This window comes from Plectropomus leopardus, chromosome 3 (genome assembly GCF_026936395.1).
Source record: "Plectropomus leopardus strain MGB_pleo_1.0 chromosome 3, ASM2693639v1, whole genome shotgun sequence".
Classification (NCBI taxonomy): domain Eukaryota; kingdom Metazoa; phylum Chordata; class Actinopteri; order Perciformes; family Serranidae; genus Plectropomus; species Plectropomus leopardus.
In genome coordinates, this window is record NC_142178.1 from 7,515,567 (window position 1) to 7,538,728 (window position 23,162).

The window sequence follows — 23,162 nt, forward strand, 5'->3', positions numbered from 1 at the left end:
CCTTGCAGGCTCAGAGGGAAATGAGGGCTTGCTGTATTGTCCTCACTTTGAGGAGATAATATCTATACTCTGCAGTCACAGAATAAAGTTAAAGCGGAAAATTTTCCTTTAACAGTATACAATCTTGTTCCTGTGCAAGTAAACTGTGTGGGTTATGATACCTCACGTCATATAAGTCAATTCTTATACTCAACCTTTTGTAATTGTGGAAGTACAATACTCTCTATGAACAAATATCTGCATATGTATGCAGAATCTGTTATATGTATCTGTATTGTTATATGTGTATAGAGAGTAGCCAAATGACCATTGCCCCCACAGGCTTATCATCATCGAACCGACAGCCAGACAGGTTCTGAGATTGGGACAATAGTTACCAGAATATATTCTTCCTAAAAACAATAGCATAATCATTAGGCAACACTGTGAAGATCAGAATGCAGTTTATTTGACTTTCTCCCCCTTTCTCTTACTTTAAAATTGCTTCTTCCCTCAGTCCTTGTTGCTGTTTTATGGCCACAACATTGATGAGGACAGACCAACTAGCTTAATTTGGTGGTTAGAGTGCAAGGACATGATCCTTGACCATCTTTCCAGAACACTGCCAATTATCTTTGCCAAACCTAGAACACAGCTGCTGGGGATTTGACTCTTGTCTCTGCACAATTGTGCCCAAACCATTATGCAATACCTTTACTGCCTTTTGTAAACTTAAGGTGACAGGAAAAATAGAACATACCTATACCATGACATACGCAGGTTTGACAATCCCAGTGTATATACAAACAAACAGAATTTTGTATTATGATAGCCCTGTCTGTATATCATTTACTAGTATTCTACTCTTGTGGTTTCACGGTATAATTTACATTCTGCAAGGGGAGTTGCTCCAAATAAAAGATCTTATAGCAGGTATTTCTCCTAAGGAGTAAAGGATGTCCTCCAACACAAATACGTCGATTACCACAACCTGCTCTCAACCTGACTCTCAAGTGACCATTGATGACTAGGTGAACAGGTGCTTTTATGGTATGCGTAGCCACTTAACAGGTGGTTTTTCTGAAAGTAATTATTCTTGTTCTAATCCTTGAGGGTCTGTCCTTCATACATATGGAATATGAAAATGGATGAAGAGTTAGTCTCAATTCAGTGGAGGACTGTGGCATTTACACTTGCCAGTAGTGCTGTAGTACTGGAGATCGGTCTTGGTCTTTAGACTACTTTTTGAAGGTCGTGGTCTCATCTTAGACTTGACCACTTTTTTGGTGGACTTTTATTTTATTTTATTTCATGACCAGTCAAGACCACAACTTTAGGAATATACTTAAATTGCTCATGCAAAAAAAAGGAGTGTTGAACAAAATAGTTAAGATGATTTCAGCTCCAATTGTTAGCATTTGTTTGCTCATGGAAATCAAAGAAAAATTCTGATACATACAATTAACCTCTGCAATGCCTTTTGATAATTTCATAAATACATTTCTCATGCTACACTTATACATACACACATACATATTCACAGTATGGCAATAAAAGTGGTGAATAAAGAGAAATCTTCACTTGTTTTGTGTGGGCATTTTGTGGAAATGTTGACCTTTTAGATCAATTTAAGAATGTCCTATGGTTTGCCTGTTCCATATTTTATAACAAGTGTGTCATGCAGTGTTGGATTGGTCTGGTCATGGTCTCAACCCCTGAAAGTTTTGGTCTTGTCTCAATTTCTATATACTCTTGGTCATGACTTGATGATGATTTAGGTGATATTGACTATAACACTGCCTGTCAGAGAGTCAAAACTCCCCCAAGTCAAATTGCTTCATATTATTCTGTAAACTTTTGCCTGCCTATACAGCCAGTGGGCTAAAAAGCTTAGAAATGTAGCAAAATGTTGGCATACCAACAGTTTGTAATCTCCCTAAATGACTAGAAATGAATATTTGAAGTGAAAACACTGCTTGTATTTAACTCCGTGTTTGCATTTAATTTCGATGTAATAAGTGATAACACTCAAGAGGCGGAAAACCGCAAAGCTATGTCAGTAATTTATTTGTTGGCAAACAACTTTCACTGTTACAACAAATATTAGTTATGAGATCATTCAACTTGGAACCCATACAAAAAGAATAAATAATTAGCAATAATATTGTAATAATAATCATGATCATAATAATTTAAAAAAAAGAACCATAAAACAAACCCAGTGCCGTTTTATTTACTCCTGCCTAAAGTCTAGCTTTCTTTCCTCCAAGCTTGTTTTGCTGTCTTCAAACCAATAAACAGATAAATAAATAATTTCTCTCTTGGGGACATGGAGGGGGCTTGTGGGATACATGTGCAAGCTACACTTCATACACTTATGATTTTTTTCTCCTAAATAAGTAAACATTGGCTTTCCACATCGGACAGTGCTGCTGTGTGCAGAGTTTTCACATCTTCAGTACACATACATGGTGTAATCATGGCATTTCACAGGTGAAACCCACCCTTTTTCAAATAGTGGAAATTTTTTTTTTTAAGATTAGAGAATGACATTTATTATTCTTAGCTTTCTTTTTCTGTACAATCTTAACCAACACAGCAAGGTTATGTCAATTGGTAGAATATTTGGCAATAGAGAGGATATGCTTCATAAACCATTCTTGTGTTACTCCAAATATCTGATTTCTTTGTAATTTTTTTTCACCCCGGCTTGTGCCTAAAGGAAGAAAACACTTTATTCAAGAACAAATGAGATGAGACCCACTTCCAGCAAAGACTAAAACATAGCATTTCCATAGCAACTGTCTCTTTCACAACTTTGCCACTTCATTTCTCCTTTAGCTTTAAATCTACACAGTGGTAAAGTATATAGTAACAATTGATTTGCAAAATGTAAGTGAGAGTGGTGTCGCTATAAAAGGACCAAAATGAAGTGTGCGCAGGGTATATGCGTATTAATCAAGGAGTGCTTCACTGTCTCTGTATTTACGAAAGAGTGACGTGACAGATTGTTCCTTGCTCGTTCTGTCATCTACACGTGACCAGAACACATCATGACATTTCAGAAACAGTTTCCACAGACAAAAGGTTTGCAACTTAAAAAATTGAAAAATAAAAAGACTTGGTCATATGCAACATTTGTATCTGTATCTGTATTCTGTACAATACATAGAAACAGTTTGTGATTTCTTTATAATCCTTTGATAACTGAAAACTTTTACAGAAGAAAGGAGAAGAAACAGAACCCATTGTTGTTGTTTTTTTTTTTTTAAATTCAGTCTGTTGTATTATGATCTTCCTTCTTTGTTTTCAGTGAAATACACAGTAGCCGCAGTCACTACAACTTGCAGGAATGTTACACCAGCCCAGACACAACTCCAGTTTAGCAGATACGAACAGGAAGAGAATTCAGAACATCAGCGTGATATGGTTACAGTTCGGTTGCCCAATAAAATAGTTCTTGGGATGATCATAGTGAGGGCATATATCATACATCCTCCACTTGATTGGCAGGTAGTGGGGCAGGGCCTTGTTAAGGCCAGTTTATGGTGTAAACACCGGAGTTCCATATCCTGCTCTACCATTTGGAGAGTTGGAAACATCCCAGTACGTGTCTTTAAGAGTGAGACAGAGAGACAGACTTACAGACAAACAGACAGGCAGCTCCTTGAACCAGGGCTGAGGGACTTTACCCCTTTTGTGGTGGTAGTGGAGACTTATATGCTATGATCTGCTAGAGGTCCATATTGGGGGACTTGTAGGGCTACGGTCGATTCCAAATTAAAGTAACAGGTAGGGTGAAATTACAGAATCCCTCCCCCTTCCTCTCCTTTCCAGGTTTCAAGTTCTAATTCTGTTCGACAAAAAGTCTCTCAGAACCGCCCTTTCAGTCTGCACCACTTATGACAATACATTCGGTCCCTGCTTACATTTCTGACCAGCCAATTCTCTATCATATTGTCACGAACCATAGTTAATGTCACTCATCAGTCCAAAGGTGGGCCAGCTCAGTCCGTCAGTCAACAACACAGAATGTTTGCATTGGAAGGTTGGAAGTGTGAGAATGGGCTGGGGAGGGATAGAAGTCTTGTGATTGGCTCTATAGACTGGTGACCAGGTGGGAAGGGTCTACGGGCGGCTCCTCAGGCGACGAATCCGACTCGTCCTTGCTGCCGGACACCATGTATCCATCACTGCCACCACGGCCCATGTGGTAGTAGCTTTGCAGCTCGTGAAGGTGATTCCTGGAGCCCAGGTTTGGCATGCTCTTATAGTAGACGTCATCCAGCTCCGGAGCGGTGGCGCTCTTACATGGCTGCAGCTCCCCAGAGCTGTCTTCCTCTCCGTCTGTTAAACCGTTCATCTGCGCATCGGGAAGATCCGTCAGCACTGGCATGCTGGTGTACAGCGAGTCTCTGTGGTTAGGCGAATGTGTGTGCTCGTCAGTGTGCTCGTTGGTCAGCAGGGGGAAGAAGCTCTCGCTGGTCTCTTGGGGGATGCGCCGTGGCCTGGAGAAGCTGTGAGGGGGTGGCGGAGGTGGGGGGTGGCTGTCTGGTGGAGGAGGCCGTGGTGGCAGGAGCGGAGCATTGGACTCCTCTCTGATGATCTCCAAACCTAGGTTCTCCTCATGAGGGAAGGCTGCAGGGTTGTCTAGCACCATGGGACCGTTGTCCTCTTTACCACTGCCCACACACCCGCCAACTCCACTGCTGCTGCTGCTGCTGCTACCTCCTGCCATGCTCCCTGAAACACCCAGGCAGGGATCATAGTTAGAGCATGATTCAAATCAATCTTACAAGGAGCAGTGTTATTGGTAGTGTGGTGTCATGCAGTGATATTTTCAACACACAAAAGTTTAGTTATTAAAGTGTCTATAATCTATTGTTTTTAGTTTTTTTATTAGCAGTAGATAAAGTGTACTATGTGTGTTGTGGGGTTGTTTGTACAAACCCTCAGAAAATCTTTTGGCTTTTTTGATCTCATTGTTTTGGTTTTCCAGCCTAAAACTAAACTTTTTTTAAATTTATTTTTTAAGCTCAGCACTCTCATCAACATTGTTTCCCAGTAGCAGCAGGCAGCTGTGTTCTGCAAAAAAATAACACAAAACCACTGTGCCTTCCCAACCTAAGCACCAAATGGCACTCTGGCAAATTTAGCAACTAGCTGGTAAATAGAATGGAGCATTTGGAAGCTTAAGAGCCAAATATTTTCTGGAGTTGGTAGAGATCAACTAAAAGCAGAGTGATTATTTGACTTGAATTCGCCAGGTGGTTAGAAACACAACTCCAAATAATTAGTAATGTTTATCAGTGTCTGCAAGATTTTAAATAGGCCACCAAGGAGGCTACCATTTTAACAAGTCAAAGAGTGATGCAGCCCTTTCTTCTAGAAATTGTTTACAGTATATGCAACTAATTTGAAATGGCAAATGTTCTTTCTTAGGGAAACATAATGCAGAGCGAATTATGTTTTCTATTAATATAATAAGAAAATGCTGCTTATTAAAGGGTCTTGTTCATTTGTAACGAGTATACATGTCTATCAATAATAGGACTGGGCGCTATTATGGTATTACGGTTGACTAGAGTATTTAGAAATCCTGAATGTATGTTTTTCAATACAGTTGTTAATACTGGTGCTCTTCTTTCTATTAAACTCCCTGTAGGTAGTGCACAGCATACACCACCAGAGCTCAGTCTCTAGTCTCTACTGATGGAACAGGCAGCTGAGCTGAAATACACAGCAACACCTAGTGGTGTAAGGATAAGTTACAGGACTGTAAACAGCCTGCAGCCAACAACAGCAGAGAGAGACCATGGGGATTAACGGCATGATAGAGCTTCATACCTATGCTATCGTACAATTGAAATTTTATGAACATATTAAATATTAACAACCCCCCAAGCCTAATCAATGGTACACATGTTGTCAGCAACACGTCTACAAATCACATACACAACAAAGTTTGATGACCTCTTCTGGCTTGAAAATTTGTGAGGCACAGAAGTGTTTGCACACCCAGCTTGGTTATGTGCTTTACAAGTAGTTTCCTTGTTTAGATAAACCAAACATGTGTGCTGTTTAAACCTGAAATAATATCAATAAACCCACTGACCTCCATTGGCCATGCTGCTGTTGACCAGCTTGTTCATCAGGTTGTGGTTGCGCTCGGTGGTGGCTCTCTCATGGTTGTTGAGGTAGGATGGGATATAATTGGATGTCAGCTCCTTGAGGATCTTCTTCTCCAGGGTCGTCTCCTTGTGGTTGCTGTGTGTGCCATAGCCGCCACTACGGTCCAGAATCTGGACGCAGTCACTCAAGTACTCACTGCTGGCCATACTGTAGTTGTTGGCATGGTTCCCATTAAGAGGGAGTGTATCCATAACACTGGAGTCTCTTGCGTTGTTCAGGATGCCCTCTGAGGAACAAATAATTTTGTTAAAAAAAGTCATAATTATTAGGATTCTTAAATAAACGAAGTGGATTTCTCAGAAGAGAGATTTTAATTATTGTTTGATATCATAGTGTGTGCTGTGAATTGAGGATTAACAAGAAGCAATGATAATTTTCTTGGAAGAAAAAAAATGCTTCAAGCGTCCATAATTCATTTAAGGGAAACCTCTAAAGTACTTTCTTTTCTCAATTACTGCCAGCACTACACAAAGAATAGTTAGAATTTTGCTGCAACATAAAATAAATGCTTTGAAGCGACATTTAAAGTTGTGACATAGTGAGTAATTTTAAGGGCAAACCTATTGCATCTAAATTTTAACTCAAATGTCAATATGAACATTTCATTAACAATATTTCAATTCAATAAGAGTCAGTGGTAATGTTTGTTTTGGTTACAATGCCATCAAGAAAATAGCATTTTGTGGAAGAAATCTAAAATTGTATGGCAAACCAAATAAGACAAGAGTATTTGGACAGAAAAAGTTTTAGCCAAACAAAAAAACTACTATTTGGATGCAGATCAGACTGAAAATGTTCAGAGTGCTTTGGAAGTGAGAAAAGAGAGAAGAAAGTCGATGTTATTGAAGTAGTTGAGTATTAATTTAGCCCATACTTGTGTCTCGGTACGGTGCTAATGGACAGCATGAGGGAGAAGAGAGAAAACAGACAGACGTGAGTTCATACATCGAGTGAAACAACTTTCAGCAGCTCCAAAAAAAAGAAAGAAAAAAATCAACAGTTGCGACAGTAATTGGAGGCATGATGAAAAATGTCGAACAAAGAAACCCTGTCTGATACTCAATATCAAAGTCTGCTTTTCAGGGCCTTATTGTTAACTGGCTGCTAGCGTATGCTTCATTATTTATTAAACACAGAGAAAACATAAAAACACCTTACATTTAAAAACATAGTATATATATATAGTAGCATGCACTGAGACAAGCAATACAAGTCCCAACTGACACATACAAAATGACATTCAAAATAAAGCACGCACTGTGTAAAAGAGAACATTAACACAAACTAGTGCAGATACTTCATGGCTCCCAAGTAGCTTATAAAAGACACAGTGAATGTGCAACAAGTAACATATAGTGTGCATCTACAGCATACAATAAATCAGCATGTGAACTTGTTATGCTGTTTTGATAAATCATCACCAGAATTTCATCTCCACATTTATGTGCCGAAAGAACTGCGCAGTGGGTGTCCTTTGTGAAGGATTATTGCAGTGTGATTGATCGCCTCACTTGGGAGCCATAATAAGGCTAGATCACATATGCAGCAAAAAGTGTACCACAGATGCAAACAGTTAGAAATAACCATGCAAAAATAAATTTGATGTAGTGAAAAAAATAACTCTAAGCTACGGAAGCCCTGAGAGCCATGCGAAAAATTATTTTTGCAGACAAGGTTTGCCAAAACCAAAGCTTATTTCCTAAGTAGAGGATAATATCTCTTACTTAATATTTTCTACATAACATCCCAAACATAGGAGATAACATCTGATATGTAGGAGATGATATCTCATAAGAGGAAACATCACCAACATAGGAGATAATATTTAATTTGGGGGAGATAACATCCTGTACACAGGACATAATATCTCATACCTCCTACATAGGAGATATCATTTCAAACATAGGACATAATATCTCATACCTCCTACATAGGAGATAATATATGTAGGAGAGAACATCCTATACCAATGAGATAATATTTCACATGTAGGAGATAACATCCCATATACATAGGAGACACTATCCTGGATGTAGGACATAACATTTCTTTAGTTGGAAATAAACTGTTTGATTTCGGCCAACAATGACTGCTTTTTTTTTTTACCTCTTAGGTCTTCCGTACCAATCTAACTTTCTGAATATATGTTTATAATAGGAACAGCAGGCACACCTTGGGTGTTGTACATGCCCACGGCTGGGTTGTTATAGACTGCCGAGTCCCCCAGGAGAGTGTTATAAGGATTGTTAGTACCATGGGGACGAAGGAGAGCATTAGTTATAAGATGATTAGCCATGGCTCCTGGTACAGGCAGATAGAGAAAGAGAGAGGAAGAGCAACAGCCAAGTCGAGAGAGAGGAACAGAGAGGAAAAGCAACAGCCAAGTCAAGAGAGAAAAAGATAGAAGCACTCGAGGAAATAAAAGGTAGAGCAGAGAGAGAGAGAGAGGGGTTGAAGAGGAGAGCATGTAGACGTTGCAGAGTGGAGGTAAGCGAGAAGGAAAAAAAGAGGAAGGGAGAGTGAGATGGAAAGTGAGTGTGTGGAAGAAGGAGGGAGAGAAGAGGACAAGTAAATCAAACAAGCAAACATAGTTTGAGGTGAAAGCCAAGAAAAAAGCTTGACAAGTCATTCTTGCAGCCACTGCATACAGGCCGAGGGAGGGGACGAGACAGACAGAGAGAGACAGAGAGAGAGACAAAGAGAGAGAAGCATGGCTGGAGAAGATTGTGCTGCAGTTCAATACGCTTGAGCAGAGCAGCATGACTACAGGATAGTTAATGGACAAAGAGGCTACAAAAAAAGTTCTCAGCGCATTTTCTCCTAGGTGGGAGACAGATCATGTACACATAAAGACACTGCAGAAAAACAGAAGACGAATGACCACGACAGTTCTTATACATTCATTCCCATGTTGTATTCTCTGCTCTATCGCACAACACACTACCTCTACCGCTCCTAAGTCTGTAAATATGTCATATAGCTTCAAAACATAGGTGAGAGGGGGAAAATACAGACACTAAAATGTCTCTGTGTCTTTTTTTTTTAAAAAAAAACGTACTGTCAATATATATAGCTAAAAGAAAATTTCACTTCTTAGTTTTCTAATTCCCAGATCTAATGTTTAAAGGTACCAAATTTAAGTCGATATCAGTAATTCAGTAATCATTACTGTTTTTTTTCTTTTTTTTTTATCACAAGGGTTGTTTAAATATTCTCATTAAATAATATTGATATAAAAATATCAAGGTAAAAAAGTCAGGGTGGGACCACATGGCTAATTTGCACCTATGGTCCCAACACAACTGAAAAAAGACAAAAGAAATGTTATTAGACATATTAATTTCTTCAAACTGTACTTCAGAGTTGAAATGAACACATTCTTTCTCTATTTTACTTTCTCTTCATTACAACAAGTCAATCTTCTATCAGAATATCCAATTTATTCCAACCCATCCTTATTCACTAAGCCGCAGTACATAGTCATTTGAAATCTACTGGCTAAGTAGCTCTCTCTGCACCATACTTTAAAGTGTGAGAGAAGGAGGGGGTGGAGGGGGGTCTTAAGCCCTGCCTCACTAAGTGTGTGATAATTCAGGCGCTGACACACACCGTGTCTGCTTTAGCATCAATCTGTCATGCTAACAGCTTATTAGTGGCCTGAAGGAAGCGAGGGCCACACCTCGACTTAGAGACTAACAAATGGCAGTGGATGTGTGTGCGTGCGTGCCACTCTGTGTGTATGCATGTGTGTGTGTGTGTGTGTGTGTGTGTGAGTGTGTGTGTGTGTGTGTGTGTCAAAACGTCTAGCCATTTGGGTGTCTATGTCCTCATTACCCTAGCTCTCAGACAGCTATACTCATGGAATCCATTCTTACAGTGACTACCTCCAGAGGGACAGCTAAAGACAGCTCTGAATATGGTGGAAATACAGTGAGCTAAGCCTGATACACATTAGTCTTCATATAATGAGATGAACATACATTATATTGCAAAACTTTGCTCTGCTTTATTGTGCATTTCCAGTTCTGTGGTAAAAACAGAGACACTGTGTGTTTTAGGAATGGCACCTTCACCTGAAGTGAAACAATTATTAAGCCAATGCAACTATTGATCATTTAAAGGTCCCATATTATGCTCATTTTCAGGTTCATATTTGTAATGTTCATATTTGTTAGTAAAAAATCATTATTTTTCTCATACTGTCTGCCCGTGATATACCTATATTTACCCTTGGTCTGAAATGCTCAATTTTAGTGCCTGTCTCTTTAAGTCCCTTCTCCCAAAGAAGTCCAGTCTGCTCTGATTGGTCAGTGTTTCTGGGTCTTCCACATCTGCACTCTTAGTAGCCCCTTTTACACTGTCTGTTGAAGGCAGGAATATCGCACTGTTTGTTTAAAGTGGGAATATTGCCCTGTTATGCCACCTTTCTGGTTCTCCGGCTCTGATTGGCATTGAAGGAAACAATGGGTGAACATGCTTATTGTAGCTCCTTAACCTGCGAAATGCAATGACACACCACCACTAAATACCGTTCGTCTCCAGCCAAGCAGCACTTAAACCTTGATCCGAATGAGTCTGTACTGAGTTTGAAAGAGAGACTGAATAAGTAAGAATTAAATAAAAAGGAAGTAACCATTGTAACGTTTTCATGGGCCTCCATGGTACTTTCTACTATTTACTAACTGTAACCTGTTATTGCTATATTAGGCCATTGATACTCTTTAGAAAGTGCTGCAAACGCATATGTGAAATGTCACACCAGAGGTTGACACTATGGTGTTGAACACATGCTTTTTTGCTTCCACAATGTCGGCATGCTGTCTAAAATTACACAATGGAGCGACATGATGCCACCGTTGTTACTTTCCATAAAAATGCAAAAAAGGCACAAAAAACAAAACTTCATAGTGAGCTGTATAGCATCAACTCTTTGCAACTGCAGCCAGGGAATGGCTATTATAACACTGTAGCAGCACTTTCTACATTTGTGACATCACAACATCACGGAAGTCCTGATGGCTCATTTAAAGGCACAGTTGCTAATATGGACCGTGTGCAGTTCTCTGTGAATTGAGTGTTTTCATACTTTGAAAGTATTTATACAGCACACATACCTTCTTTATAATATGAAAAAGACATTTAAACCTGACTTTTTACAATATGGGACCTTTAAAGTACCATAGTAAAGTGTGGTGTTCTTTAAGACTTGCACAAATGTATCTTACAGAATTTGTCTCCCACAAATGCTTCAAAAGATAACTATCTTTGGAGAAAGGAATATAGAAGCCCTCTGTGGCTAAGTCAACTCTGCACTTTGTAGATTTATAATAGGACCACAAACTGGTTGATATTTCAGTTTTGACAAGAGTCTGCTCCTAACTCTCCCTCCTGTAAAGTCATCCTTTGAGGCAGCAAAGAAAAAAGTAGCAAGTGATATTTACACTCGACACTGCTAATCTTCCTCTCTACAAGAACACAGTACCATTATCAAGAGTTTGGACTCCTACCACTTTACTAAATGACAGCGTATGCTGCCTGAGCCTCCAGCTATTAATATAGTAGATATGGTGACAGTGATGAGGATGCAAATGGTAGGTATCCCGTGGTTACCTCTGTTGAGCGTGGCGGAGCTGTTGATGTCTCCAGTGATGAAGGAAGACTCCTGTTTCCTCACAGTGTCATTCCACATCCGTCTGATACGACTCTATACACAGGAGAAAAGAAGCAAGAGATAGAGAGAGGGGGAGAAGAAGGAAGAGAAGGTATGGGCAAAGGCACGGAGGAGTGGAAATGATGGAAGGGAGAAGGAATAAAAGAAGGAAGGAGTGGGAGCAAGTCAAGGGAGGGAAGACATGATGACAAAAGAGGGAAAAAATATGGTAAGAAACATAACATATGAGGGTATGATGTCCAAAACGAGGGCAAATTAGTGCAGGAGAGGCCAAAAAGGAAAAAGCAAAGCAACGGCCAGCAGGAGAGAGACAGGTGGGGAAAAAAAATCACCCGTCAATGCCATTTATACTCCATCTTCCTATGTGTCAGCATCAATATGCGAAGGTGTAAGTCAGGGTTTGGGCTATCTCACTTTCCACATTTTAACTCTGCACATTTATAGTATTCAAACTTCATCACACATTAACAGTTTTTTTTCCATCAAATTAGCTTACAATGAAATTGAAACCATGAGCCAAAATCTAATCAAAAGTGACAGCCCAGTCACCAGAAGAAAATGTTGGTATTGTATGTGCAGAAATACATGGGGCATGGACCCGACATGTAGGCAAAGTGTTGATTTTTAACTTTTACACAGCGTCACTATGTGTATTGAGTTTTATAAAGTGATAATGCAGTTGGTTATGGAGATTTTGGACGCCTAGGTTAAATTAACTGGTACTGAATTAATTAACTTGATCGTTTAACAGGATGCATTGATTTGATCGATTTATTTTAATGTGAAATGTAAAAACATCCACAAGGTCGCTCTGCTGCTTCGCATTGCCTCTGGTAAAAGAAGTTATTAATATTCAGCATTTTTAAACAGATTATATTTATTTTTTACACAGTTCTATGTAATTTTTACCTGTTGGAAGGCAGCGGAGCCACACGTGGAAAATAATAAATAGTCAAGTCATATCAAATAAATGTTGAAGCACAGTGTCTGCAGTCAGTGCAGAGATGCCTGCCAAGCTGCAGACCACTGTTTGAGACAACAAACAAAAGTTGTTTTTTAGCTTGTTTTCAGCATCTTTTTAGGCAGCAAACAGGTGTTTTTTAGGTACCAATATATCTGTTTTTTTCTGCAGCTTTTCAGCCCCAGAAGTGGAGTTTTTTCAGCAACCCATTGCTCTTTCTCCAGTATCTTTTCAGCCTCCAGTGTGGGTTTTCTATGGCGACTTCTGATTGTTTTTCCATCAGGAAGATCGCTACAAAACGTGATGTTTTTTTAATGAGATATTATTGTGATTTCGCTGGAATATTGGCACGAAAAGTATTTTTTCCAAAACCAGGTATTTAAAGCCAAAACATAATCTTTTCCTAACCGTCGTTTTTGTGCCTAAACTCCAAATGCATGTTAGGGATGGGAAATATATATACATTACATACATTCCCCCACCCATCCACCGCTGTTATTTTGTATCTGCGGAGTTCCGGATCCTGACTATTTGGTCTCATTTAGAAACCTTGGCGCAGCAGTGCAACTTGAGCTCTTATTTTTATCCAGCTTATGGTGAATATATCTTCACGTTTAACAACACTTTTGTAACTGTTTAACTTTCTGCTAACTGCTAACATCTAATTATTGACAACAGTGTCCTTGACTGTTGACCGGAAGCTCTCAGCAAAAACATCAGCACCTCCAGCCCGAGACAGGTCGCATGCTTTAGAATAAAACCACCAGTGGTTCTGTTTTGATTTATTTCATTATATGCTTTATTTAATTTATTTAGAACTTCCTTTAACTTTATTACATAACAGAAGCAACTTGATTTAACTTTACACTAACACTTTTTTTAGCATTTTTGTAGTCTATAGTTTATATTAGAGAGAGAGATATATATTGTGTATCGCGATATAGCCCAAAAATATTGTAATATTATTATAGGCCATATCATGTCAAAACATAAAGTTTTAATGTATCTATAATATAATAAATAAATAAAATATATTTGTAACGTATCTGTGTTTTGAAGAAACGTACAATGCCAACATTTTTTTCTCCATTGATTGGGTTGAAAGTGAACATCGATAACCCAAAACCCTCATGGCGTGCTCTGGCCTCACCTGAGAGTCTGCTGTGCTGTAGCGTCCAGGTGTGCAGGCAGGTAAGCTCACCTGTGAGCCTGTGGAGTAGCGGCCCGGCGTCCGTGAGGTGGTGGTCTTACTGGAGGAGGAGATGGAGGTCTCCACGCTCTTGCCGCTGCAGCAGTGAGTACGCAGACATTTGCCATACTCTTTACGCACCTGGGCGGGGGGAGGTGGAGAAAGTTACACACAGACACACTATGCACATAAAAAAAGCAGAAAAGCACATATGACAGAACAGGAATTGACTGATGTTCCACTTTTAACTTTATTAAAGTATATTTTTTAAAATGTCATACCATGTTAAAAAACACACTGCATTGGCTTAACTTGATTTAGTGTTCCTCTTAACTTCTCCTTGTTCTCAAATTCCTTGTGCAAACACTAACTCCATAAAAATTTAGACGTTAACGGATTAACTTTATAAACTTCCCCTCCCATCAACATCCACCCCAAATGTTATTACTGCCCACACATCCATCTGAAACGGACATACTCCTGAGGGAGACATATGATGCACTTGTACACACAGAAACATCTGCATTTAGATCCCAATCAAGTTAGAACAAATAGGACTGTAATTGCTTTTTAACAAGCTTGTTGGACTAGCAGACGTGTTTTGCCACATGCTCTGTTTGAACAGCTGTGTGGTGAGTTGCTCCATGCATCTTGGGAGAAACCATGTTGGGTCACAGCCAAAGAAAACCTCAGCACTGTTCTGAGGACATCTCTCAAGATACCTGATCCCATGGCCGAACACATACTTAAGTACATCGCATACACACACACACACACACACACACACACACACACACACACACACACTGCACTTGTTTACTGGTCGTACACTTAAAACTAACAACTCTCTGCGGGACAGCAGCCAGACCAGAGTATTAAGCATTTGATGAATTTTCTTTCCATATCCTACTCCCCCTCTGTACTCCCAGGCACTGACAGTGTGTGGGAGACTCTGTAAAAATATCCCAGGATGTGTAGGCTCTTCCTGGAAGCCGCATATAATTCAAATATTTTCAAAAAAGGTGATACATATGTACTCACAAATGCCTCTAATCCTTGTGGCCAACCAAACCTTAATATATATAAAGAAGGTAATCTTCGCACAATAAAAAAATCAGCGTATAAATTTAAATATTCAAATTAGTACATTTTCTGAATTTAGCATTTTCTGATTAAGAAATGGGATATGCCGGTATTATTTAGGTTTTCAGGTCAGATTTGGGCATGTATACAGCCAATTTGGGATATGCATTTTATTTGGGTTTTTAACTGCAGTTGGCCTCTTATCTGCTTACAGTTGGCTCTGTGTGTTGTCATGGATACGTTGTACACAAACCAACTCGCCAAAAGTTTCCAAGGGTGTGGTACAGATGCATACAAAGAAATTGCAAACATCACCATCAGGACATTAATTTCTTTGTCTACCTGCCACTGTGGCTGATGGATTTCAAAATCTAACAGCCACTCAGTGGATCACCAGAATTTTTTGGCTGGTGAGAGAAGCAAATCATGCAGCCACTTGTTATTTTACCAGCATTTGGCTGGTGCAAATTTCCACCCCTAATCGCAGCACCGACCTTTTCAAGAAAGAAGGAAAAAGGGAGTCCAACAAGTCTGCCACTGGTAGGAAAGTGCGAAAAAAATCCTACTTTGATGCAAAGATGAAAATGACAAGCGTCTCCAGCTGTTCTACTCTTCCATATTTTGACAGGATAAATGACGTTTTAGGGCATGTTAATCGGAGTATGCAAAGCTGCATGTAAACGGATGTGTTAGTTAAATATTCATTTTCATTAGTCATGTAAACAGCTTAGCAGGGACACTGTCTTTTTCGGAATAAGGGCACAAACTGGAGTATTTTGTGTAAACGTACTCAGTGTGAGCAAGGTTGTTGTATTAAATCAGAGAAATCATCTGCAATACACTGCCACTTAGACATCAAAATAAATATATATTTTGTCCGTGTGTGTCCAAACTTTAAAACAAATAGGAGCTAAATATTATCAAAGTTTTGAAGAAGCTATTTCAGGCTTGATGACCCTGCCTGATGATGAAAAATACTGTTTTGTTACCTGCTGCCACAAGGCGAGACAGACAGTGAGAGACGGTGAGGCAGTCAGTGTGAAAAAGCGAGACAGTTGAGCAGCCAGGTGGGTAACTGAATGACCAATCAAATCCTGTGACAGCTCGACAGATATTTTTGGTGTCCCCGCTGAGCAATGCTAGCACGTGTCTATTTCTGCACAGCTTTGTCGATGTTTGTCTCCCTCACCTTCTTCTGCAGGATGCAGTGAAAGATGAAGATGAACATGCCCTGCAGAGAGTTGAAGATGGTGAAAAGGTAGGCCATGATGACGGTGCTCTCGTTGATGTACATCAGGCCAAAAGCCCAGGTCAGACCCAGCAGACACAGCAGGGCTATGGCCCCGATCACCCAGGACCTTGAAGAAGAGAAGGGGAAATAAGTGAGACAGAGAAATACTGTATGTCCCCATTAGCTAAAATTTCTTTAAATGTCCTACATTCATGATAGTATCATAATTTTTAACACCCAAGCCTCAGCAAGAAAATGAAGCCAATGCTTAAGTGTCAAAAACTTCAGTTCCTCTAATGGCCACCTGGCTCCAAAAGCAAAGCTCCAAAAGCAAGTCACTGTCCTACAAAAAAATGGTTTTAATCTCTATAGCAATTTTTTTTTTTCCTTTTTTTTTTTTTTGTACATAACTCACCCCTGAAAATGTTATTAAGGCTTTAAGTTACACATAATTAAGGGCTTGGTAGCTTTGAGTGCCAGACGTTGACAAGTTGCTAACACAGCAACAATGATGATTACGTAATGTAACCGATAACCACAGATTCACACAGTGGCATAGTTATAACTGTCACTATTTAAGTGTTCTCACTTCATGAAAATTGCAACATTTTGGTTGCCTAAAAGAGTCAGTGTTTGGTTGCACTAACATAGCCTCAATGGACTCGTACATTCAGTTTTTCCAGTAAACACATTTTGTGTTAATGGTTTTAAGTCTGTGATAAAGGTTAACCATGGCTATAAAAGCACCGTGCTAATCAAGCAAGCAGCTAGCATTAGAGCTATCTCTACTCCCCCCAAATATGGTCATTTCTGGCTTCGAAAATACATGGTGGTAACAGCAGAAATGGGAGTCCTCAAACCAATGGAAGACACTTGATAAAAAAAAAGTCTTGCTGAGTGTTCGGTTGTACTAACAGACCCTCAAAGGAGTCGTATATATTAATTTCTCCAGTAAATACATTTTATGTTAGTGGTTTTAAGCCTGTTTTTAAAATGATCATGTTTGTTTGGTTACTTCCTAATTCTGTGCAGAATCATTCTCTGAACACATGTGGAGGCGTGTCATTTTCAACTTTGCCTTTCATTGTGATCCCCTGCTGCCACCCATCTGTATTCACTCAACAATCAGTATTGGGTGACACCCACTGCCACGTTTATAAATTGTTTGCTTGGTTCTTGTTCTCCCTTTTGCACCCTGATGAAGACCACAGTGTTGAAACCAGTCAGTGTTTAATGCTGATAGCAATGTTCTGAATAAGGGTTTTTTAACCTAACTTAACTGCATTTGTCCCTTCTCCACCCATGAGTGCCTGAATTTTGTTTTTAACTCCCATGTGCTGAGCCTTTTCTTCACAAGCACCTGTGTTTTTTCTTGCGTTTCATATGACAAAGATAGTTTTCAAGCACAGTCCTCTCATTTTCCAATCCAACATTATGATTGCCAAACTTAAGGCTTAAAAACAGAAGTCCACAAACTAATGGGTGATGTCACAGGGGCTATGTCCACTGTTCTAATCTATGGCCATGCCACATAATATTGCAGGATTCAGTGTAAGAAGGATATCATGAGAGGCTTGTCTCTTTTCCTGGATCAGAAAAGCCATTCAGCCAAGTTTAATGCATATGGGATCATGAGGCAGGAGAAAGGGGTTAGAGAGGGTTCATTTGGAGTCCCAACACTGTGGGAGTGGAATGGAGAAAACAGTGGGAGGTTTTGCCTAAAAGAATTATACTCATACGAAAGCAGTGAGAGAATAGCGAGCAAGTGGATTTGCTCATTTCGATACCATCTCAAGAGAGGCAGGGGAGGTTATAAGCTAGCTGACGTCAGCCACAAGTATCGAGAAGGTCAGGCGCGCAGGACTTTCTCCGAGTTCCATCCAAACTCCATCACTCGGAGTGTGTGGCAGAGGGTAAAAGACGCTTTCACAGGCAGAAGTGTCGACTGAAGTCTGTTAGCGCAATTGTAACTGTAACACTTTCATGGAATGAATTGTAATAAAAAAGTTTTTCAAGGCTGTGAACCACCTTTTTATACAAAGCTCATGCAGGAGTGAGTCATGAGGGCCACATGTCAGAGGAATGTGGTCATGTCGAGGCATGTGTACGCATTTTAAGTCGTCGTCTGGGCGTGTGCGTGCCGCTGTGCGTGCCGCCATGTGAGTGGCTCCGCTGGGCAGTAAGTAGAGGGACATTACAGCCATTATAAATGACATTTCCCACAAAAGGTCACACTTTCTGGTCTGCCACAGCCGCGATGATGGCTGTTAATTTGATTGGCTGACTGGACAGTGATCACCTTTCATGCGAGGGATGGAGACAAAGAAAGGGGGGGGCAAGGGGCGAAAGAGGAGAGAGAAAAAAAGGAGAGATGTTGAGATATTAGAAGAGTTAAGAGGAAGGAAGAGAGAAAGAGGAGGAGAGTAAGTGAGTGAGACTGAGGTGATTGATTCGATGTTGCCCTCTGTGGCACCATTCAGGCGAGACAGAACCTCCAATAAAGCTCGTCTGACGACCCTCTTCAATAAAGGGTACACTCATCCCTCACTTTTCCATCCTTTCATTCCACCTCTTACTCCAGTGCTCCCCTGAGTCATGATTTCTCTCTCGGCTCTGTTTCCCCTCGTTCACATCTCGCCATTATAATATTTCAATAGCGCATAAGGTCTGCAGGTCACAGGAGCTCACAAATCACTCATCAACACGTAATCCATTCCACAAGGCGGGTTAATGGTTAATTGAGGGATGTGCACAGACTCTAGGCGGGTTCCACAGACAAACAAGACGACAAGCAAACCAATCAAAATGTCTCTAAGGAGACGAAAGGCATCCTGATTGGAGAGTGGCCTTACCCGAGCCAATCCACAACAAAGACAACTCATGATGGCTTGGAGTTAAAAGAGACAAAGAAAACAAAAAGGAAGGGGGTGAAAAAGCATAAGACAAAAAGGGCATGATGATGATTAACAAGTAAATGAACCACAATAAGACATGACTAATGAAGTGAGATAGATTAAAATCTATTCAGCCTTTAGTGTGCTCAGACAAGACGAAGGAAAGTCATTAAAAAAGGGGAGAAAAAAAAGATCCAAAAGCATCACATTCTAAATGGTTCTTTGATTTCCATCTTTCATCAGGCTTTTTGATTACATTCCCCTGAACTGCACAGAAGCAAAGATCAGCTGTTTTTTTTTTCTTCCCACTTGAAGTTCTACTTAAAACCGCCGTCATGAAAGATACATTGGCAGTAATATTTAAATGATAAATCAAATGAGCGAGCCATTTTGTGATTTACATTATAAATTCCGAGCTGTGCCTGAGTGAGGCGTTGAGCTCGGAGCCATGGCATATTGTTTAAATTAGACTGGGCCTTTTGTCTTGAGCTGCACTGGAACGAGAAATAACACAGTGCTGATTAGTTAGCTTAGCAGGCGGCATCTCAGTGTTCGCTGGAAGTGAAGTCGTATTTCGGTGACGTTCTCTAAGGGTGATATGAGTAATGACATGACTGGGAATAATAATGTGATGATTTCAATGAGGAGCATCTTGGAATGATTCGAGAAGAAAGTCTGCTTCATGTTGCTGCTAAACTGATGAACACTGGATTTAAGGGAATGGTTAGAGAATTTGGGAAAAACACTGATCTGCTTCCTTGCTGAGAGTTTGATGGGAATATAGAGATGACTTTTAAGCCTGTAGGGTAAATATGAAGTGAAAGCCAGCACCCTTTAGCTGAGTTTAGCCAGGCTGTGTTTAAAGTTAACAAATCTAAAGCTTACTCATGTGACATCCTGTTTGTTTGATCCGTATAAGAACTAAAGTGTAAAATCAATAATAAGCTGTTTTACAGGAAGTCGAGGCAGTTACGCTGAGCCCCTGTGCACGCTAATATGACTGTCCTTGTGCACGCTTGTTATGAGTTATGAAGCACACACACATATGTGTGTGTGTGTGTGTGTGTCTTACTGCTTATTTTATGCTCGAAAGGCATGGCTGCCCACTGAACCGGCAGATTTGCTCACTTTGTCAATCTTGACATATTTTGTGCACAAAGTAGCTACTATATATTGTACTTTCAAATGATGATCAAATAGAGAGTTTACATATCCTGTGTATATATATATATATATATATATATGTCACAAATATATTTCCCAGCAATCACCATGACATCTTTAGGCTACATGACAAAAAAAACAAGGAAATGAGCAATTATTCACATAATTCAATAGTAGGATATGATTTTGTTATAGATTGCGACTGGTTATTTTGACAAAAGAAATGGAAATCATGATATAGATCAGTTTGCCTTTTTGAAGGCATATATATATATATATATATATATATATATATATATAGCAAATGGCATAATTATAGAGAGCTCTTCGTTGACCAGAGTAGAAATGGCATGAATACTCCTTTTAAAAATCAGTATTCAGCCAACAAATACAGTTACGCACTCAACCTCCCATGTGTGCGAATGACTTTTTTTTTCGGTGTTGGTGTGAATTTATTTTAACGTCTCAGAGTTGGATGTTAGCTGTTGCTGTTTTAACTTGAGCTACCCGGGCATACGTTGAACTGATCAGAGGGAGAGCGATCTTCAGTGCTAACCTATACAAAGGCAGCAACAGAAAGTTGGCTTCTTTTTCTTATGTTAACTCTGAATTTATGGTTTAAATAGGTTAATTAAAGCCTGGTTGTTGTTCAGTAAATATTTGTCAGATTCCACTTGTTTCCAGTTGTTGGCCAATTTAAATTCTTACTCTTACATCAGATATTTTTTGTGTAAGTACTTGAACACTCTATAATAATTTAATACACATACTCCATTAAGGAAGTTACTTAAAATGCCGATCCTTAGAACCAAGGACTACTTCTAAAGGTGATAATCTGAATCACTTGCAAGAGCCCATTCTTCACACAACATTTTTTTGAAAGGCCTGCTCTCTCTTCAGGCCCCCTAAACCCCATGGGCCCCAGTGAAAACACACTGCATTTCAATATGTACACCCCTTTGTTGAGGCCACAACCATTTCTCTCACGGCTGAGAAATAGTCTTGCACATTATTCCCCATCAAACCACCGCTTGTTGTTTTTACACTTTGGTTTTTGTACAGATCAAGCAAACATGATTTCTTTTTTTTTTTTAAAGAAGCTTTAGGGGCTGGTTGAAAAATTTACTGACCTTCTGAGTTTGGCTTGCTGTTTTCCATTTTTCCATTGCTCAGTTAAGCTAAACAGCTGCTGACTGATTTAATTTTAGTCAAAAAGGAAGCAAATAAAAATGTTTCCCAAAATGACAATTTATCCCTTTGACTTAATATGCACACACACACGCACACACATACACACACACTTAGAAAAACAAGCACACTGGGTGTGATGGCAGGACTGTATGCAAACATGTACTTACTTGATGTTGTCCAGACATCCAGAGTCTGGTTTGAGAATAGCCGTGTGATGGAACATCTTATAAAGAGCGATGCCGAGGAAGATTACATTCAGCTGAAACACACATACACACACACACACACACACACACACACACGTTCACACAAGTTAATATTCTTCAGCAACGAGCCTAATTAAAGACACAATGTCACCACAACAATTCACTCACACACAGTGCATATCATTTCATTTTTCCTTCCAGCAGTAATTGGCTTGGGGGACACAGTATCAGCCCACAATCAACATCCCTTTATGTGCTCAAAATACAGCAGCTTGAGCATCAGGGAAAATACAGCAGTCATTACATCCATTGAGGATCATTGTTACAATAGAAATCCAATTCTCACAGATGCTGTCTTTTCTATTGGCCCGCTAATGCACAGATAGGGTGGTTTAATAATGACTGTCTGGACTGCTGCGCCAGGTCTCTGAGGCTGTATATGTTACCAGTGGGCGTAGAGTCATAACAGAGCAGTCCCACCTGCACCGCTCCCACTTACAGCCCCAGTTAGATCAGTGATAGCCTGCCTGACATTTCTAAAATGAGCACAGAGCATCAGTGTACATGCTGACATTCACCTAATTGGGAACATGTCCCATTGCTTTCATTCTCTCTCTCTCTCCCGAACACTGATTTTTAGTATATATACTTTGCTTTTTCTGTCTGTCATCTAACTCTATTTCTGTCTCTGTTTACTCGTTATAGGTACAAGAACTGTTCCTCCTCCTCAGAACAGTTTCCTGACTGATGAAGCATCATTCATTGACATTTCCTCATGTAGAAAAATTGGTCAAGCTGAGTTCTTTGGCAGAGCGCGCCTCCATTTTTTTCCTGTGCAATGGGCCGCGTTGTAATAAAGTAGCTTTGCCAGGAGGAAGTACAGTGCCTGGATCATCAAATGAGTGCTTAAGAGCAACATAACTTTGCAAGAGTTCTTATCGTAATCTGCCGTTTGTGCTCTCTGTCCTTCCGAAAGATTTCCAGCTTGCTGGAATATGTGCCCACTCGAGAGTTAATCCGTGAGCGGGAATTATTAAATTGACATATAAAGTTCCTTCTGCTTCCACTTATGCCGCCGTGGAGCTCTGGCAAAACCTCGTAGGAAGATTAACGGACACCTTAATGTAACCCGTCGTTCCGGCGCGAACGTGCAACTGACAGTTCGGCCCAGCACATGTAGTGGTGTGTGTGTGCATGTATGTGTTTCTCACCATGATGATGAGCGTAGCAGGGCCTATAAAGCTCCAGATAAAGTATGTGTCCAATCGCAGCCAGCACCTAGGGAGACAGAGAAAGAGATGGAGAGAGACAGCGTGAGAGAGAGACACAGTGAGAGAGACATCATGCATGAGAAACAGAGGGAAGAAGAACAGAAGAGGAAAGACGCACAGGGATTAAAAA

The 23,162-nt window shown here is 40.0% G+C and overlaps 1 protein-coding gene across 11 annotated transcripts in view; it reads right to left on the bottom strand.

Annotated features, from left to right (window-relative positions):
• Positions 1–2,030: 2,030 nt before the first annotated feature.
• adgrl3.1 (adhesion G protein-coupled receptor L3.1) overlaps positions 2,031–23,162 on the bottom strand; it is a 177,721-nt gene continuing 156,589 nt past the window's right edge. For 3 of the 11 annotated variants that reach the window (XM_088075450.1, XM_088075451.1, XM_042484864.2), the window contains 9 exons: positions 22,973–23,039; positions 21,723–21,814; positions 16,265–16,433; positions 13,954–14,133; positions 11,782–11,875; positions 8,344–8,472; positions 7,046–7,063; positions 6,095–6,397; positions 2,031–4,722 (listed from right to left, as the gene is read on the bottom strand). In XM_088075450.1, coding sequence (XP_087931576.1) covers positions 4,079–4,722; positions 6,095–6,397; positions 7,046–7,063; positions 8,344–8,472; positions 11,782–11,875; positions 13,954–14,133; positions 16,265–16,433; positions 21,723–21,814; positions 22,973–23,039 — 1,696 coding nt within the window. In that variant the 3' untranslated portion in view covers positions 2,031–4,078. The remainder of the gene's footprint in view (positions 4,723–6,094; positions 6,398–7,045; positions 7,064–8,343; positions 8,473–11,781; positions 11,876–13,953; positions 14,134–16,264; positions 16,434–21,722; positions 21,815–22,972; positions 23,040–23,162) is intronic. The other 8 variants (XM_088075459.1, XM_088075458.1, XM_088075455.1 and 5 more) reach the window with 7 other exon arrangements.